General features: G+C 40.9%; 1 protein-coding gene across 3 annotated transcripts in view; it reads right to left on the reverse strand.

Annotated features, from left to right (window-relative positions):
• Positions 1–2,677: 2,677 nt before the first annotated feature.
• The window catches only part of PRKCQ (protein kinase C, theta), a 115,194-nt gene continuing 97,151 nt past the window's right edge, over positions 2,678–20,720 (reverse strand). For 2 of the 3 annotated variants that reach the window (XM_006862743.1, XM_006862741.1), the window contains 3 exons: positions 18,424–18,612; positions 6,322–6,450; positions 2,678–3,052 (listed from right to left, as the gene is read on the reverse strand). In XM_006862743.1, the coding sequence (XP_006862805.1) occupies positions 2,897–3,052; positions 6,322–6,450; positions 18,424–18,612 (474 nt within the window). In that variant the 3' untranslated portion in view covers positions 2,678–2,896. The remainder of the gene's footprint in view (positions 3,053–6,321; positions 6,451–18,423; positions 18,613–20,720) is intronic. The other variant, XM_006862742.1, reaches the window with a different exon arrangement.

Below are 20,720 nucleotides of genomic sequence, written 5' to 3' on the forward strand. Positions count from 1 at the left end.
CAGTGCTTATCATACTTAGCCCGTGCACTCCTTTGTGGCTTTATAAGTAACTCCAATCTCTGCCTCCACCTTCACATGACTATATGTTTATGTCAAGTCTACCTCTTGCCTTTTCTATTATACAGATGCTTGTCATCGGATTGAGGACACATCTGGATAATCCAGGATAATCAGAGTTGCATCTTTAAAGACCTCCCCCTGTCATTTCCAAATAAGCCCACATTCACAGAGTCGGCATGAACATATCTTTCAGGGGTTGGATGCACAATTCAACCCACTACACAATGCAGCCATGTATTTATTCACTCAACTACTATTTTTGAGCACTAACATGCACAAGGAACTGTGGGAAGTATGAAAGTGAATTGGACAGGAATCCTGTTGTCAAATGAGTTTCTAGCCTAGTAAGGGAGGCAGACCATAATATTTATAGCTTGATAAGAAATGGTGAGTTCCATAAGAGAGATATAGGAAAGATGATGCTATAAGAGCTTGTGGAGGTGAGAGATATGTTAGCTCATGTGGGGGATCAGAAAGGAAGGGCTGAGGGGAGGTACTTGATGGCATATTTGTCATTTAAATTGTATCCTGAAGGACAGGCAGACTTTGGACATGTGGGGATGTGTGAAAAGGCCAACAGATTAGCATCAGTGTGGCCCAGAGACAAGACAAGATGGGTATTGGTTCTTCCAGGTTGTTGTTTGCTGTCAAGACGATTCTGATCCACAGGACAGAGTAGAACTGTCTTGTAAGGCTTCCTAGGCTGTAGGCTTTATACGAGTACAGATCATGTCTCTTTGGCAGAGGCACTGGGTGGGTTCGGCCCACTGACCTTTTGGTTAGCAGTTGGGCCTCTTCGGTTCCTTTTCTTCACAAGTAATGCTAAAAAATTTAGTTTGGCTGGAGTGCAGTGAGTGAAAGACAGAAATGAAAGTTAAAGGTAGAAAACTTATCCTGGAATACAATTGGTGGCCTTGAGTGGGGGTTCAGGAGTGGGAATTACAAGGAGTTCTGGACATGAATGTCATTTGCTAAAAGCCTCAATTTGTGAAGAGAATGTAGAAACTACATTTTATACATAACCTGAGTCTGAGTAGTGTCATTAACAGAAATAGAAAGTACATGAGGAAGGTAGAGTTGTTAAGAAGATAGGATGAGTTTACTTGGAGACACACTGTTAATGGACCCTGCTTGAAGCCTGTCAGAGAGGTTAGAAATGGAGATGTGGATTTGTGGTTATCTGGACTGGATGGCCCTTGAAGGCTGAGGTGGGAGAGTTCCAAGGAAAAATGAAAGGAGAGAAGGGAAGGAGACTCAGAAGTGATTTAAGGAAGAGGAGAAAAGGGAGTCATTAAGGAGGACTCAAAAGATGAAAAGAATGAAATGGGGGAATACAGTTTCAGAGCATCTGATGGGGTAGGCTCTGAGAGAGAGGCTTTCTTGATATAAAATACTGCAGAAAGGTAGATGGGGTCTAGGGAGCTTCCACCAGGGCTGATTGGTAGTTAGTCCTTGGTGGGAGCAGTGTTGGCAATTTGAGGGCAGAGTCATATGGGGGTAGAAGAGAAGTAGAGACAGCAAACGTAGGCCATTCCCAAGGTCTAAAAGTCAACTTGTGAAGAAGAGAAAGAGAACTGTAAAGACAGCAACTTGAGGATTCTTTGAATTTCTTAGCTGTTTGGGAACTTCTAATGATTCCCTAATTTTTAAGCATCACCTGAATGATAGCTACATTTTGATGATAAACATGGATCGAATGAAGTTCTTGAAGGACAGGCTAGGAACAACACTATGAAAAGTCTCCTTGTTCTCTTTTTATTTGATTTTTATACATCCACCTCTTCGTCAAGTCATAACATTTTATCAAAATAACACAGCTACTTTAAAGACATACCTAGAATTCTAATTCAATGAGATTGACTACTGCAAGTGACGTGCACAGACCTTTTTTCTGAATGATGCCTACAGAGAGACTCACGAGTCATTGAAACATCAGTGACGGTTTAATAAGGGATTGCTTTTCTTTTTTCTGTGAAGTATTATCCACTTCATTTCTTTTCTTGTTGTAATGTGAGGATGGTAATAGGTGACTATGACTACTATTGACACTAGAAAACGGAGAATGGATAGATGGAGAGGTTTGATGGTGGGAGTAAAATGCTACTATATTTGGTGGACTCTAAATTTAATTTCCATGTTGACAAGATAACCAGAGCAATTGTGCTATTAAACCTCCACTATCAGCGACAGGAGAGTTCTTCTCACTTACCATTTTTCTCTTTCTTGTGAAGCTCCTGATTAATCAAAATGAGTGGATTTATAAATCTTAGGTGTAAGCTATGTTTATTGTGAAGAATTCCAATGAACATTTTGTGACTATTCAGGGCTTCCCTATTTCTTTCCACCATTTACATACGCCCACAGATATGTACAGGATGGGTTAGTGATTACTTGACTAAGGTGGAATGAAAGCCACTATCACACGGGGAACACGCTGTTTGAGTCTTGAGAAGTATGCACTCAGTTTGCACCTGGCTTCAACAAATCTTCCAACGATCAGCACATGGACCAGGGATTTAGAGAAGTTCTAAGTGTTCGAATCTTTCACAGTAGGGAGAGTTGTCTTTCAAGTAAATTATCATGGGATGGGGTCTGAAGTGCCACATTTGAATACCACAGCCAACTTCAAGAGTTTCTAGCAAAGATGACAGGGGATAAACCAAAGGAATTCATTAGTTTCTGCTACAGATAAAAAGTCACGGGAGGAGCTAAAAGGTCTCAACCTTTATTGATGAGTGTTTTTCCTTTCCAAGTTGAAATAGGAACTCAAGAAGTGTCGCTTGAAGCAGTTCATAGAGAAACAGCAAGTTCCTCTGTGTCTCTGGAGAATGGGGATTCAGGATATCAGCCTCTCCATCCTTGGGTTGATGAAAGAAAAGTTTCTGAACATGTTTTGGTCCATACTGTTGATGAGCGCTCTGTCAGCACACGACAGCCGGGGTTTCTCATTCAGGAACTCTTTGTCGAAATTGCTGCAGTCATATGGTGATTTCTTGGTCAAAATTTAAGGGGGGAACAAAAGGGAAGAAAGTCAGTCACTAAATTTGTTACCTTAATTTTTGTTACCTAGGCTATAATCTCTGTATGACAGTGCTGGTGTCTGCAGATAAACTAACCCAAAGTGACACCCATAGACTGTCATGTGCAGCTTTTTCTTGTCTGTCTGATACCAAGATTTGATCAATGATACTATTGTTATCTGCCTTTGAGTTGGACCCCACACAATAGGAATGTACTGCTGTGATCCATAAGGTTTTCATGGGCTGATATTTGGATGTGGATCAGAAGCCTTTCTTCCTTGTCTGGAAGTCCCACTGGAACTTTCTGTTTAGCATCATAGCAACACACAAGATTCACTGACAGACAAGTGGTGGCTACATGTGAGGTACATTTGAGACCAGGGACTCGAACCTTGGTCTCCTGAAGAGAATTCTACTATGGAATCACCAATGTCCCTCTCTATTTTATCAATAGTACAATCAACTCACATAACAGACTTCCATTGATACAGGTTCAAATACGATTTATTGCCTCTACTGACCATCCTGGAGTCCTGGTGTGGTACTGTGGGTTAATGCACTCTACTGCAAAGTCAGTTTGAACTACAAGATTGGAGGTTGAAGCTCACCAACTTCTCCTCAGAAACCCTATACAGGTTGCTACGGGTCAGAACCGACTCAATGGCACTTACAATAACAACAATGACCATCCTAACATTATGTGACATAGGACTGGTAATCTTTGAAAAAATGGTGAGGCAGATTTGACCCCTGGTCTCTTAGTTTACTTGGGACTGAGGGCCAGAGAGGGTTAGAGGGAGGCAAAGGGAAGAATGGAAGAGAGGAGCAATTTTGCAGATTGCCTATTCTTTTTTTTTTTTTTAAATCAGCATCCTTTACTACCATTAGCTCCCCCACCCATATTAATTTTAATTTTATTGTAAGATATTGGACTGTCTTTCATAGATGGCACAGACTGGGGCAAGCTCTCTTCAGACCAAATGACTCATTGGTCCCCATGGTAAACAAACAAACAAACAAAAGCAAACACCTATGCATAAATATGGGTAAAATGGCATATAACAAAGTTTTCTATAACTAAGAACAATCATTCTCTAAATAACCCATTCCAACTACTGAACATAATTAAGCGTCAGGACCTTCCTGCTCACATAGGGCCTATGGACTGTTGAGTCTAATGGTATTGACCTCTACCTTCAAATACCTACTCAGGGAAATTCCTTCTTACTAGTGGAATCAGAACTTGTCCTACAAGGTAAGCTTAAATGAAAGTTCTGATTCTTAAGTGGAAAATAGCAAGTCAATTTTCCTCTGAAATGGAAGGTGAGATATGAATTGTCCTGATTAGCGACAGTGAGGTGAAAACTCATTTGGTCATAAACCAATGATTATTTTGTGTTATGAGACAGGGTACTGTTACAAACAATGAGCACTAGTCTGTAGGAATACCCAGAGCTTTGGGATGAAAATTGACAGTGATCATGCTAATACTAGGAACGAAGCTCACAGCAGCTATTTTCTAGGATGAACACTCTGCTGGGAAGCCCATGAGCTTGTGGCGTGCTCTACATAGACATGACTGAGATTGTTCATGTCCACCTAGTTGATTCTGGTATGGCGCTGTAGGATCAGCACCAGACTGTGAACCGCAAGGTCAGCAGTTCTAACACACCAGCTACTCCTCAGAAACCCTATACACTGTGGCTATGAGTTGGAACTGACTTGATGACACTTAACTTCACTTAGTTGATTACTACCTTATTCCTAAGCAATCTCTAGAGAGAGGAAACACTGGCAAAATCCACCAACTGTGCTTTACTCTTAATGGAAATTTATTTTCACACCATTTGTTACTGTTGGGTGCTGTTGAGTCAGTTTCCACTCACAGCAGCCCCATGTGACAGCAGAAATGCTCCACAGGTTTCTCTTGATTATAATCTATATGGTGTCACATCGCCAGGCCTTCCCCCAGGGAACCACTTGGTAAGTGGTGTGGAATTTGGTTCTGGCTCATAGCAACCCTGCATAGGATTTCTGAGGAGTGACTGGTAGGTTTGAACTGCCGATCTTGTAGTTAGTAGTCCAGTGCTTATCCTATAGTGATACACCAGGGGCAAATTGCTAACCTTTGGTTAGTAACCTGTTTGTGCCACCAGGGTTCCTTTAAATTTTGCTTCACTTATCTTGTCACTTTATGGAGACTTGTCCTGTGTATGAATGACCCTGGTGGTGCTATCTTTCCACCTGTAGGTGAGTGTAACCCACTCTGTCAAGCCAATTCTGACTCACAGCAAGCCTGTAGGGCAGAGTAGAGCAGCTCCACAGGGCTTCAGACAGTGCACATCTTCCTGGAAGCAGATGACCTCACTGTTCTCTTATGGAGTGGCTAGTTGGTTCCAACTAACAACCGTCTAGTTAGCAGCCTAATGCTTAACCTATTGTGCTACCAGAGCGTCTTGCTAGTAACTGCAGGGTCACATGGGAATTTAGATATCTGTCTTTTCCTTACCATTAGTTTGTTTCTTTTTTTCTTTTAAACTATTTCTTTCTTTTCAAGAACACCTAAGAATTGTCACCAAGAAGTGTAACTGTGTGAAACAAATTGCAAACCTTAGATCAACTTTAATAAATATGATGGGAAAAAATAATGACTCCCAAATTCTTGAAATAGGATACAAGATTTTTGTACAATTTTGGGTCTTGCAGTGTGTGACCACTAAGTATGCATGTATTATAGGAACATGACAGTTACTGTGCATACACATGTATTCAGCTCAAGGCATGTAGATTTAGCTATCCATTCTCTGTTCAGGTACATATTGACAAAGAGGTCAAATTTTGCTAATAAGTATAACATCTCCCCAGGCCCCTTGCCAGCCAAACAGCCAGCGTTATGGTTAAACAGGAGTCTCTATGTGCTGAAAATGTTTAACATGCTTGGCTATTAGCCAAAAGGTTGAGGTTCAAATCCACCTAGAAGCGCCTCAGGAGAAAAACATGGAGATCTAATTTTGAAAACCCTATGGAACACAGTTCACCATGAGTTGGAGTTGTGTTAACAACTAGTTTGTTTTGTGGTTAAAGCACATTCTTTCAAAAACAGGTCCTGGCCTGTGCCAGAACCCTGGAGGAGGGCTTGGGGCAGGATGAGGAATTGCCTTGCTGTTACTAGGGCAGCTAGGCAGTCAATGAATAAATGATGAACGGCTGAAAAGAAATGTTCCGCACACATGAGTCTTACCACTTTAGGTTTGAAAGGTGGTTCAATCTCCTTTCTTTCAAGCTCTTCCCAGTTAATCTCTCGAAACAAAGGATGCTGGCGGATGTCTCCCCTCACTCCCAACCTCTTTTCAGGTTCTCTCACAAAGAGCTGAAAAGAAACAGAAAGGGAGCATTTGACTTCTCAAAGGACTAGTCAATGAGCACTAGGTGGATATCTTATTCTTAGTGTGTGCGCCACTTGCATTTGGCCAAAAAGTTTCGGACTTCATGGTCTCAAGCTGGGAGCCTTTGATCACTTGCTTCTCTAGTCTTATTTTTCTACTTACTTTTAGGAGCATTGGACTAGAGTCAAGTTGGGCACAACACTCTCCCCTGAAAATGCCTCTCTGGATATTCCTGAGCCCAGGCTCTTTGCCCCAGAAGGCAGATCTCTGTTGAGTTACACAGACCTGGTTTGAAATCATAGCTTTAGCAATATTAGTTATGTCATGTCTGGCAAGTTACAGAATGCTCTGAGTCACAGTTTCCTAGCTATGAAGTGAGACTCACAGGCTGTTCTGCAGATTAAATGAAATGACACAGACATACACACATATACCACACCTGCCCCCACATATATTTGTGTACCATATCTAGTCTGCAAAACCCAACAACACAGAGTAAGTGAACAATTTTTTTGTTTGATTGATTGCCTATAAAGCAAGAGTTGCCTTTTTAGGATGACGGTTGTCCAGAACTCTAGCTGGAAGGAAAAACTTGCTTTGGATATAATATAGTTTCAGGTAGTCAGCTTTGGATTTTGCAAGTTTGAATATCAAGGATCACGCTTGACTCCTGCCAATCTGCTTGATAAATCATATTTAATTCAAAGGCCACATTTTATCATCTCTGAGCTGTAATATATATATATATATCCTCTTTGCACTATCCCTTCTGTTAATCTCCCTCATGAGGTCAAAATGAACAGTTGTAAAGACAGAAAGGAAACTTTGAAATTCTTCAAACTTAAAACATGTCAAGGGCATTAAGGATCAGGCAAGTCTAAACATTAAGCCTAGAAAACTAGCAGGTCTCCTGGGTGTCTGGAGTAGTGATCCATTATTCTTACGACAGCTAGATGTTTATTTATAAAGTAACCACTAGTTATAAGGTGTTTATAAGGAGGTTGTGAATCTTAAGAACAGAAAACATGAAATGCAGTGTTCCAACGATTCTAGCAAAGAATTGACTTTCATTTGCATCTAAATTGCAGCTATCCCTTTTTTTTTTTTTTTTTTTTTTTTAAGCTTTTTATTGTGAATTGAGTTTTACATTCAACAAATCATACACTTTGTTTCATCTCAATGATAACAATTCCCAGACTCAAGAACAGTTATCCAACTTCCTCCCTGTGGTTCCTATTTCCTTTCCACCCACCTTCCTATCCCCTCTCAACTTGTCCTTAGGTAAATGTTGCCCTTTTGATCTTGAATGATTAACCATTCTGTGGTAAGCATACCTGACTAGTCTTGTTATCCCCTGTAAAGAATACCTATTTACTGCTTGGCTGAAAATTGGGTCATGAAGGTGAGTCTGGTCCAGACCTGAAGGGTGGCCAAGGGCCATAGTCGCAGATTCCTCCATTTTTTTCTCACCAGTAAGCGTGGTCTTTTTTTTTTTTTTTTTTAAATAATTTTGAGTTCTGTTTCACATTTTCTCCCACTCTGTCCAGAACCTTATGATGTGATCCCTTTCAGCGCAGTGGGTAGCGGTAACTAGATACCATCTAGTTCTTCTGTCCTCAGAGCTGTGGAGGTTGATGTCTGTGTGTTCCATTGATCCACCTAACTAGTTGATTCCAAACATCTTCAATCTTCATCATGCTTCCTTTTTCTGCACATGGAGAGACCAGTAGTTGTACCTTAGATAACCGCTCATGAGCTCTTAAGACCCCAGGCACTACTTACCAAACTACAATGTACAACATTGTATGTCTGGATTATGTTATACCAAATGACCAGGTCCAGCAACTCATTGTCTTAAGATGTTTGATGATATCTAAGAAGTTTTCCTCATATTGCCCTCTGTAGACTCCACCACATTCACAGGTGTATTTGTAGTGGTTGAACTTTTGAACTTTTTCTTGGTTGGCGACTGAGCATGTTTCCATTCCGTACTCTGCCATTTACTCTCAGGAAACTGACCAAGAAAAAGTTGAAAAGTCAACTATCAGCTGCAAAATTCATAGTTACAATTTTCTGAGAATCTCAAGGGACAGTTTTGGAACAGCTATCAGGAAAAAGGTTTAACAATCAATAGTGCTCATTAGAGTGAGATGCTTACTGAGGAGTTGAAGCCTAACATTCAGATTAAACACAGAAGACTGCTATCTAAGGGTACCGTGATCTTGCATGACAGTGCACGTCCACAGACCTCTGCCCACACTGTTGACACTCTGAAAAACTTTTGTTTTGAGGTGCTAAAGCATCCTCCCTATAGTCCCGATCTTGCTCCATCACACTTTCACGTGTTTGATCCCCTGAAAGCAGCCCTTTGAGGGCAAAGATTCAACTCTGATGACAAAATGAAGACAGTGGTGCATTCATGGCTTGTGGTTCGCAGCTCAGCCTAAAATATTTTTTAATAAGGGAATATAAAAGCTTATTGACAGATGACAAAGTGTACTGAAAAGCAAGGAGATTATGTAAAAAATGATTTGTCTTTTCTAAAAGTTGATTAAAATAAATTGTACAGTCAGAGTGGGAATAATTTTTTGACTCACCCTGGTAAAATGCCCTCCCTGACACCTGAGTTAACACTCTCTAGCTAATGAATTACTGAGTGTCTAACCTCTAGCTAATGAATTATTTTTTATCCCCTTCCCACTTCTGAAAACCATCAAAGAACATGTCTTTTTGCACAAAAACCTTTTCTTGGTTTTTTACATCATTGGTTTCATACAACATTTGGCCTTTTGTGGTTGACTAATTTCATCCAGCATAATGTCCTCCAGGTTCATCCAGGTTGTGAGGTGTTTTGTAGATTCATCTTCATTCTTAAACGTCACATAGTATTCTATTATTGTGTATATGTACCAAACTTTTTAAAACCATTCTGTTGATGGGCATTAAGGTTGTCTCCATCTTTTTAATGCATCTGGGCTGTATGGGCACAGTTGCTGTCTCCTGTTGGATGGGAAAGAGGGGGAACCACCTCCCAACACCAAACACAAGAAAACTAAACTGAATAAGCAAATAAGAAAGCAACAATGAAAAGAAAATAATAAAGGAGAAAATAGAAATGTATTCATTCTTCCACTGACAGACCTTTAAGCTGTCTCCAACTTTTTGCTTCGTTAACTCTTACACTAATAGCCAATCTAATTGTTCACAAACACTCCTTAACTTATCTTACTATTTTTAAATCTTCAAAGGTTCCACTCTACCAAAAAAGCAAAAACCAAATAGCATGCTATGGAGTGATATTTTGAAAATAGAGAATTTTTTTCTCTTTTTATACTGGAGAAGGTCTTTTAAAATTCCAAGTGAAAAAGTTCATGCCATCACCTAGTCTACACCAAACTGGTAGGTTAGCATGGTCCTATCAGACTAACTTCCTCTCTCACCACTTACCAAGGGGTGGGCATGAGGACTCTCTAGGGAAATGTGGGCTTCCAAAGCACCAGGCTAGAATACTAGTGCAGCATGGAAATAACACTAGACGGTCACCTAAGAATCTTACTACCCACATGGCCTTGCGTAAGTTTCCTGAGTCTCAATATCCTTATCTGTAAAATGAAGCTTTAGACGAGGCGATCTCCAAGGCCCCTGAAGTTCTAATGTCCTAAGTCCCTAGGATGGCATTCAGGACTCCCTGTAGTCTGATGCTGACACCACATCCTTTGGTCCCCCAAGTAATTCTCTCTTCTGTAATTCCAGATGTGTCTACTCATGAATACATCACGTGCACTTCCTATCTTATGACATGCCCATCTTGCAAGGAGATTCCCCTCCCCATAGTCCATACCTTTCTTGTCCTCATTTGTAAATCTTGCCCCTTACATCCCGTCTTCTTTGTTAAGTTACCTCTGATTACCTCAACACATATGAGCCTTCCCTTCTCTTAAAGTCCAACTCATGGTCAATATGATTCATGACATCATTCTTTCCAACAAATGTTCTTAGAGAGTCAGGAAACATGCATACAGGGATTGCCATCTCCATTCTCAACTGAAGAAACTGAGGCTCAAAGCAGTTAAGAAGTAATTTGCTCAAGGCCACAAATCCAGGAAATGATAGAGTCTAAATTATAAGCAGCCTCCTACCCACACTGGTATTAGTCTCTCCTCTGTGTTCCATATAACATCTGCCCTCCATTGAAGAAAAGAGCACACTGTATGTTTCTACAAGTCTGTGATTTTTCTAGACTGTAAGCTCTGGCAGATGGAAACCAATTATGTTTGTATTTCTTATGCCACCTAACACAGTGTCAGGCACAAAGTAGATGTCCAATAAATGTTGAGTAAGCTGTCTTTCCACTTTCTGTATTGGCAGCATCCTCATAGGTTAGCTTGTTGTTTTCAGCATACAGATAGTAGTACTGGCTTCAGAAAGAAGAGTCATCAAGTTTACAGTACAGGGTTTTTTTCTATAGACTAAAAAAAAACCAGTATGAGTCAACAGGTAGAAAACTGGAATGAGTTTTAAGAAGTCTTGACCTTTATATTTTTCCCTTGAAATGATAAGGGGTTGATTTTCTTTTCTTAAGTACAATTTAATGAGAAGATTATTGTTGTTGTTATGTATTATCAAATCGGTTCCTACTCATAGCAACCCTGTACAGGGTTTCCAAGAAGCAGCTGGTGGGTTTGAACCGCTGAACTTGTGGTTCATAGCCCAGTGCTGAACCTACAGTGCCACACCAGGAGTCCTAAAGCCAAATCCTAGCTAATGTTATAACAAAAGCTACAGAGAATAAAGAAATAACTGCCTTGGGCCAAGTGTACACAGTGCTAAAGTTTCTATTTCATTTTTTCGACATCTTGAAATTATGACAAGTCTCCTCAGTCTGTGAAATTGAAAAAATACACTTAGAAACTAAAATTCATAATAGGATGATAATATTGAACTCTACTTTCTAGTTTCAATATGCTTTTTAGTTTTACACAAAAGAGTTAGCTCTCATCTTGGTGCCCTGCAGCAAATCCACTCACTTAGAGGTCCTGAGGGTGAGGGCCAACCTCTCAGAAGGCTCAGTTTCAAGGCAGAAATGTTGCTCAGAGGAAATAAATGTTCATGAATAAAGGCTTGCTTTTGTCCATAAAGGCTGTCAGAAGGGTCGTTTACATTGATAGGAAATAGCACACCTCTTATATAAATGGCCAGGATGCAGTGGGAGTTTGTTTAAATTTATTTGACTGTCTGGGCAAGAAAGCCCTTGCAGGCTGCTGAGTACTGCCACAAGTGTTTAGCACCTGTCACTGGTGACAGGCTATACCTGGACTCTTCTATCCCTCTCTCTCCCCTCCCCAGATACATCTTTCTATAAAAAGAAGAGGTATTTCTGTTGTAGATTATTAGTTTTCCATCACTTTCCAAACAAATGGACAGGTTATCCTGGGTGACTAAATGAGAAAGAAATGGGAGTTTATTTGGGAGCAGTGATTGGACAACCATGTCCTAGCTGGAATTCTTGGTGGGTCACAGGCTCCCCTGATGCACAAGTGTCCACTTTGTTACATGCATCCATGCCTCATCTCATCACAGCTCCAGGAACAGAATGTGGTACTGACCCTACTAGAATGGAAGTCACTAGATGCTGCTTTGTCCAGACCTCACACAGGACCTGTTACTTCTGGGGATCATGTCACACTATAAACTTCCTTTGAAAGAGTTTCTGAGAAAGAATATTACCTTTGATTTCCAGAGACAGGAGGGGCTCCAAGACAGGGAGATGTTGACTCAAAGTTACAAAACAAAGAGCAGAGATGAAACTAGCAGTCTTATAGCCAGCAAGATGCACAGCGGACTCTAATGTTTATCAGCCCAATCTCTAGAATTCATGAAAGAACTACCATCTCCATGAAGAAAGCACATGGATTTGTTTGTTTTTTCCTTTTTTACTAACTGGTCAGAAGTAATAAGCCCAAACTCTTCTATGTGGAAAGGAGAGTTCTTTCTTTTCACCAAAGTTCTTTCTTTTCACCTTTTTGCACGACTCTGAACCAGTTCAACCTCGTTCAGTCGTGGTCAACAAAGTGAAATTGGAATAGACCCAGATTTTAAAAATTTGGGTGAGGAGGAACAATAACTGGAATGAGGAGAGTTATGGGTCAAAGCCTTGGAATGGGAGACTGGGAGGAGGTGTAGCAAGTCGTTTCAGGAGCCTAAGGAAAGAGAGTGAATAGTTGCCAGGACTGTCGAGAGTGGTACATCTTGTAAGTGTTCCATGGTGTTGAGTGAGGCCCTCATTTTCCTGACTCTGCTGGTCAAGAGCTTTGATTGCTATGCAGTGCACATTCTGTCTTTAGTTTCTAACAGGATGATTTCATTTTCAACAGGGCATCAATCTGTCATTTTTTCCATTGTAGGTATCATTTGGACGCCTTTCTTTATTCCCCCTCAATTGTCTTGTTTTCTGGTCTATAGAAAAATATTGTGCCAGAAGTCTTTCTCTTGCCACGGAAAGCCTGCAGAATACTTTTGTTGGTGTTGCTGTTGCATGGCATTTAGTCTTTGATTTAGTTTATTCAACTTTTCATTTTGAAATACAAGTAATAACAGGAAGCTGCAAAGATAGTACAGAGAGATCCCAAATACTGCTCATCCAATATCCCCCAATTCTTACAATTTACATAGAGTACAATGTCAAAACCAAGAAATGGACATTAATACAATGTGGGTGTATAGTTCTATGCCATTTTACCACATGAATAGATTCATATAACCACCACCAAAATCAGAGATCACCGAAGTCTTCCTTGTGTCCTCTCCTTTTATAGCTACTCGTTGTTGTTGTTGTTGTTGTTGTTAAGTGCTGTCAAGTTGGTTCTGACTCATAGAGACCCTGTATAGGGTTTCTAAGGAGCAGCTGGTGAGTTTGAACCGTACACCTTTTGGTTCAAGCTAGCAACCACTAATCTGTTTTCCATCTCTATAATGTTGTCATTGCTATGTTATTTTCCTTAAGTCAGTTTCAACTTATGGAGATCTCGTGTGTACAGTGTAGAATTGCCCTATAGGGATTTTGAGGCTGTCACCAAACTGATCACCAAGCCTGTCTTCCAAAGCACGTATGAATGGTTTGAACTGACAACCATTTGGCTAGTAGTTGAGTGCTTAACTGTTTGTGTCATCCAGGGGTTCCATCATTACTATAATGGTATTTACATGGACTCATAGTATGTGACTTGTTGAGATTGCTATTTGTCACTCAGTGGAATGCCCACGAGACCCACGTGCGTGGTTTTGTGCTCATTCTTTTTATTGCTGAGTAGGATTTCCATGCACACGACTTCTCATCTTTCTCCTTCACTGGAAGTAATTAATTCTTGTCTATTCAATGACTTTTTCTCTCCTTTGAAATCATCGATCCCAGCTTCTTTCCATGGTGTAATGCTACAGGTTAATGTGCTGGACTGTTGTGCCAGTTTGAACCTCAAGTTTGGCAGTTCAAGCTCACCACCTGCTCCTTGGAAACCCTATGCTGGATCGCTGTGGGTCTGACCCGACTCCCCATCACTTAACAACAACAACAACACCTCTGAGTAGCTCCACGTGGTCTCAGCCACTCCTTTATTTTCAGTCCTTGCCCAAAGTTGCTCTGGATTCTTACTCTATATAGAAATCCTTGGCATAGTGGTTACGGTGTGCAGCTGTTAGTCAAAAGGTGAATGGTTTGAACCTACCAGCTGCTCCGTGGGAGAAAGATGTGGCAGTCTGCTTCTGTAAAGACTTACAGCCTTGGAAATCTGAGGCAAAGCTAGGTTTGACCCAGTGAGTCTTAAGGTTATAGTTCTGCTATAGGAGAAGCCAGGTGAAGATCAATTGCAACAGTAGCTCCAGGCCTCACTTCTGTGACTCACCTGGAGGCAGCACCTGCGTTTGAACATACCTGAACCCATCTGACGGTACACACTGACCCTTTGCCTCTTTTCTTTTCTCTAGTGGGTAGCCCTCAACTAAAGTCCTTGAGAGAGGGTAATGTAAAAGAAAAACAAAAAAAGAAAGAAAAAAGAAGCAATTGTAATAGTTACAACTTGCCTTTTTGTAAAGGAAGATTGAGTGTATTAAAATTCCACTAACTTATTTTTCTCATGATCATTGATTAAAAATTGGTTAATTTTGCAATTAGCTTTCATTTTATATTTGTTTTGTTCAGCCATTAAAAGGGAGTTTAACTGGTTATTAAGGGAGTTTTCTAAGTTTATTGCTTGGGATCACATTCCGAAAGTGAAAGCGTAACAGGATTTAAAGCATTTTTAAGTCAACTGGGATCTTGTTATGATGTAGATTCTGATTCAGTGTATCTGGGATGGAAATGTAATCTTTCAGCAAGGGATCTGAACTTGAATGAATGGGTTCAAGGCCTTTTAAAAAATACTCAATTCCATTAACCTTGGTCTATGTATCTTGTCCTGGTGTGGAGCTGTAGTATAAGCACTGGATTATGGTTCAAATCCTTCATCTGCTCCTCGGGAACCCTATAAGGGTCATTATAAGTTAGAACCAACTCAACAGCACTTAACAACAACAAAGTCTAGATTAAAAAGCCATTGATAGCTCACACTATCAAAATAGCTGATCTGAATCCAGTCCCACTCTCAATGCAGTAAGAAAAGCCACTGCTGTCCAGTTAATTCTGACTTAGTGACCCTCTAGGGCAGAATAGAATTGCCCCTTCGGGTTTTCAAGGCTGTAAATCTTCACAGAAGCCAACTGCCACATCTTTCTCTCATGGAGCACTTGGTGGGTTCAAACCATTCACCTTTTAGCTAACAGCTGCACACCGTAACCACTATGCCAAGGGTTTCTATATATAGTAAGTTGTTGTTAAGTGCCGTCAAGTCGGTTCCGACCCATAGCGACCCTGAACAGGGTTTCCGACGATGTAAATCTTTACGGGAATAGAAAGCCTCATCTTTCTCCCGCGGAGCAGCTGGTAGTTTCGAACTGCTGACCTTAAGGTTCGCAGCCCGAGTCGTAACCATTACGCTACCAGAGCTCCAACATATATAGTAAGAGCAAAGCTAAATAACATTTCCCTAAGTGATTTTTCTAGCCAGCTGAAATATGAAATTCAAGAAATCCAGACAATGTTTTGTTTTTTTTCCCCTCCTAAAATCTCTGTATTCTTGGTCCATTTCTTCTAGATTTGCTAGTGTCTCGATTGATTTGATAGATTTCCTTGATCCAAATATTTTCTGGGATAGCTAAGTAAATGTAGCTGCTTTCTAATAATAATAACTATGATATATAATTAGCCTGTTGTTTTGTGTGATTAATTCTGGTGGTGCAATGGTCAAATACTTGGCTGCTAATTAAAATACAGGTGGTTTGAATCTACCCAGGGGCTCCACAGGAAACCTGGCCTTTGCTTTCTATAAAGATTGTTGCAGTTGTTGAATGTCATTAAGTTAGTTCCAACTCATAGCGACTCTGTATACGGTTTCTGAGGAGCAGCTGGTGAGCTTGAACTGCCAACCTTACAGTTCAAACTGACCTTGCAGTCCAGGGCATTAACCCGCAATGCCACACCAAGAAAACCCCATGGGACTGTTGTATTCAGTCACATGGGGTAGCTATGAATTGAAATTGACTCCATGGCACCCAACAAAACAACATTACTCATGCACTTCCTGAAAGAGGTAAATTGGAACTCTGCCTATAGCCCAGATCTTTAACAAACACTCTCACATACTTATCTCTCTGCATTGGTTTGCCCTAGGAACTCGTGGCTTATAGCTAGTGATTCTCAAAGCCCAGTTTATGTCTGTGCCACAGTTTATATCTGTACCACTGTGTGCTGATTCTTGGGGTAACATGGAAAGGAGTCTGACCCCTGCATTAGCGGTGAACGTTGCTGAGGACTGCTGTCATGGCAACAACCTGCACTGTTTGATTTTGAGGGTGCAGGGTGCATCTGTATTCCCTTGGAACAAGAGGTAGTCATGTGGGGAGAGGGAGTTGGTCAGTACTCTTTTTAAATCCTGTCTAAGAAGATCACTTGGGTAGACAGATGACACAAGGTTTCAGCAGGATGCAGCAGGGCTGACTAGAGTTTGGGTAGAGCAAAGATACAGGTAAGGAATGGATTGACCCATCTATAGTTCAAGAGTTTCACGTAAAGATGTCCTCAGTGATGGGCATCTTTAAAGAACCCATGTAAGTGTCTCACAGAAGATTCAGCTTTAATCATCTGTCAGGCTCATGGAGCACACAGCCAGTCAGCCGTGAAACATGGAAGAATGGTTCTCTCTCCTCCTTCCTCCACATCCTTTCCTTGTTTGTAACCTAGTAGGGTCTGGAATAGAAGCTTCATACTTACGGAGGAAGAGATAAGGAAAATCACCAATGCACTGACTCAAAGAGATCCTATCAGACAAGGTAAAACTGTTCCATAGGGCTTCTGCGGCTGTAAATATTTATGGAAGCTGACTGCCTCATCTTTCTCCTACGGAACAGCTGGTGGGTTTAAACTGCCAATCTGCACCACCAAGCTACCTAGTAAGGAGACAGCTGACCACGATATGACCATACTATTTTCTCCAACGTTGACTAGCTGCTAGCTATGCACTGTGGCCAAAGGTAGGGGGTGGAAAAAGTCTTACATTTAACAAAAAATTTCTGTGATTATTAATATCTCAGACTGGCCAGTTTTTGTTTCTCATTTGAGATTGAGATATGAGATAATAGGTTTGGCTTTTACTTAGGAGTGAGCAGAAGTCGTGGATTCTACCCACATTTTCAACCAGGGGTAGGGAAACATGAACTCTATTGAATACATTTTATAGAGACTGGCATTGTAGGACAAGTACTGGACTGGTAACCTCAAGGTTGGCAGTTGAAATCCACCAGCCTCTCTTAGAAACCCTATACAGGGTCACTATGAGATGGAACTGACTCGATGCACTTAACAACAACATAGGTCTCTAAAGAGCCTTGGTTTAAGCGCTGAGCTACTAACCACAAGGTTGGCACATTCAAACCCATTGGCCACTCTGTGGAAGAAAGATGACTATTTCTGTTCCTGTGAAGATTCACAGTCTTAGAATAGTTAAGATTGTACTCTGTTCTAGACAGTCACTATGAGTAGGTCAACAGTATTTTTTTTGTTTATTTTTTACATGTTGCTGTTGTTATGTGCCGTAAAATTGGTTCCAACTCATAGTGACCCACCCTGTACAGGGTTTCCGAGGCTGTAAATCTTTATGGGAGCAGAAAGCCTCATGTTGTTGTTTTGAAGTGCCATCGAGTAGATTCCCACATATAGCAACCCTGTACAGGAGTTCCAAGGAGTAGCTGGTGAGCTTGAACCACTGACCTTGCAGTTCAAATGACTTTGCAGTATGACACAGTAGCCCACAGTGCCACACCAGGACTCCAGAAAGCCTCATAGTGCCCTAGATATTGCAAATGGTTTATAATCCATTACACTAACCTAAGGGATGACAGTTCAAACCCATCCTGTGGTACTGTGGATGAAAATCCTAACTGGCAATCTACTTCTGTTAATATTATATTCAAGAAAGTCCTATGAAGCAGTTCTACCCTGTAACAATGAAATCACCATGAGTCTGAATGAAGTTGAAGGCCAAGACTTTTTTTTTTTTTTTAATTAGAAACAAACAGCTAGTTTTAAGCCACATAATGTATTTGTTCAATGTACCAGTTACATTTCAAAGTGAGGGAACCCAAGAATCATGGAACTGGTTCTTGGATATTTCTTTTATAAATTATGCACATGATGGTTCATCTCATAATCATGTGGATAGCTAGTGTTCATCATAATGATACCTCAATTAAAACAAAGACAATTAGATTCTATTAGATGTAACAATAGTTTGTCATCTATAAATCAGAATCTAGCCATTAAGAAAACTTAATACTGGTCTTCTGAAAGCATTCAGGATTTGACTTCTTACCTTCACTAAAATGTCTTTGGCTTCCTTCTCAAGCCATCGTGGGTAGAAGGGATTGTCCATTCGGATGGAGTGGAAGAGCTCTTCTTCATCTTGTCCATGGAAAGGTGACTGACCAATGAGCATTTCATACAGGAGAACACCAAAGGACCACCAGTCAACAGAATGGTTGTATTTCTGACCCAGCAAGATCTGTGTGACCAAAGGCAGAGATGTCATTTGTAAAAACGAGGTTGGTGAGTGAAAACTCTTCATGGATTTCTCAACACCACTCAGTAAAGAAGAGGTGATGTCAACGAAGACAACACTTGGAACTGTGTCTTTTGACAAGCTAAACAGTGTAAAGAAATAAGTGGACAATGTCAAAATTGAGTAACCATTTTCGAGGTTCAATTTCTACCTCACCACTGAACTATGCTGTTAGCCCTCATTTCCCCATTTTCAATGTGAGGATTGGATTAGCAGGGATTGGAACTCAGAAATGTGGTATGTATCTAATTTCTCTAGCGTCTCTCCTGTGACCATCTAAACAAACAACAAAATAAAAATGGCCGTGGAATGGATTCGGACTCATGGTGACCTCATGGGTATCCTAGCAGAACGTTGCTTCATAGGGTTTTCAATGACTACTTTTTTTTCAGGACACTGCCAGGCTTTTCTTCTGAGGTGCCTCTGGGTTGAATTGAGTCTCTAACTTTTGGGTTAGCAGCCGAGCACGCTAATCATTTTTACTACCCAGGGACTCCATTTACATCAAACCCATGTGTTATATTGACTTCTACTGTTCCGAATCTTGGCATGTTGTTTCTATGTGTAATCAAGAACCCAAAGAGTCCATCTGACCATGTCCCTTCCTTAAAGCCTAAACTATGCATGATTGTTTGGATTAGGAGTCACATCTGCAGTCACCATAAGAAGTCAGGAGGAAGAAGAAACAAAACATAGTGAATTTGCTGAGAGAGTAACTGGGAAAACAAACTTCATTTGTGCAAATTCAGGAATAGATAATCTGCAATGATTCCCAGTATAAAATGTTGTTCATTAACCTTAACTCTAAGGAGCTCTGGTAGTGTATTGGTTATGAGTCGGTCTGCTAACTACAAGGTCAGCAGTTTGAAACTACCAGCTGTTCTGCAGGGGAAATACGAGGCTTTCTGTTCCTGTAAAGATTTACAGCCTCGGAAACCCTGTGCAAGGTCACTATGAGTCAGAACCAACTCCATGGCACATAACCACTACCAACCTTAACTCTGGGATACTGTATAGCACTATAGGATAAGCACTGGATCCCAAGATGGGCTTGACTATAATATAAGGTTGGTGGTTCCAACTCCCCAGTTGCTCCTTGGAAACCCTATGCAGGGTTACTCTGAATGGGAACTGAATCAACGGCACTTAACAACAACAACCTTAACTCAATTATTACAGTTCATTTTAAATATTAGAAAACATTTGTTGTTGTTGTTGTTGTTAAGTGCGATTGAGTTTGTTCTGACTCCTAGAGACCCTGTGTAGGGTTTCCAAGGAGCAGCTGTTGAGCTTGAACTGCCAACCTTGCAGTCCAGTGTATGAACCCACAGTGCCACACCAGTCATCGAATCGCTACATAAGCTTGATAGCAGTGTTCTGTGGAGGTCTAGACAGTCTGGGTGTGGATTTAAAGTTTGGAATCCCTCTCAACTTTTAAAAAAAGTTTTGAACTTTTTGCCAAGCCACATTCCTGTGCTCATCACTCCAACAAACCATGCTGTGACCTTGTCTCAAATAGCACATAGTAGGTACAGTGCACAATAACAGTTTGATAAATGGAGAAGAGAAAAAAAGATCCTTGACAATTTAAGACTACTGGCCGCTCTCAGGATAGGCTGAGATGGTTACTTTATTATCCCAAACAAAACAGAGGAGAGACAATTTACAATGCAGACTGGACACACTGCAGTTTGTTTTAAGTTTAGATCAGCGCACGCATGTGAGTACACACACACACACACAAACACACAGAAATCACTCTACTGTTATTGCTATTGGTGGTTGTGATGGCTGTGGGCCATGGAGTCGATTCCGACTCAGAGTGACCCAGCATAGGGTTTCCGAGGCTGTAAATCTTTACGAGAGCAGAACGCCTCATCTTTCTCCTGCGGAACTGCTGGTAGTTTCGAACTGCTGACCATGAGGTTAGCAGCCTGACTTGTAACCACTGCTGGATGCCATTAACTCGATTTCCGACTCACAGCGACCCCACTGAACACGGCAGAACTTCCTCAGAGGGTTTTTCTTGGTTGTAATCTTTATGGGAGCAG

Source organism: Chrysochloris asiatica, unplaced genomic scaffold (genome assembly GCF_000296735.1).
Source record: "Chrysochloris asiatica unplaced genomic scaffold, ChrAsi1.0 scaffold00050, whole genome shotgun sequence".
NCBI lineage: Eukaryota > Metazoa > Chordata > Mammalia > Afrosoricida > Chrysochloridae > Chrysochloris > Chrysochloris asiatica.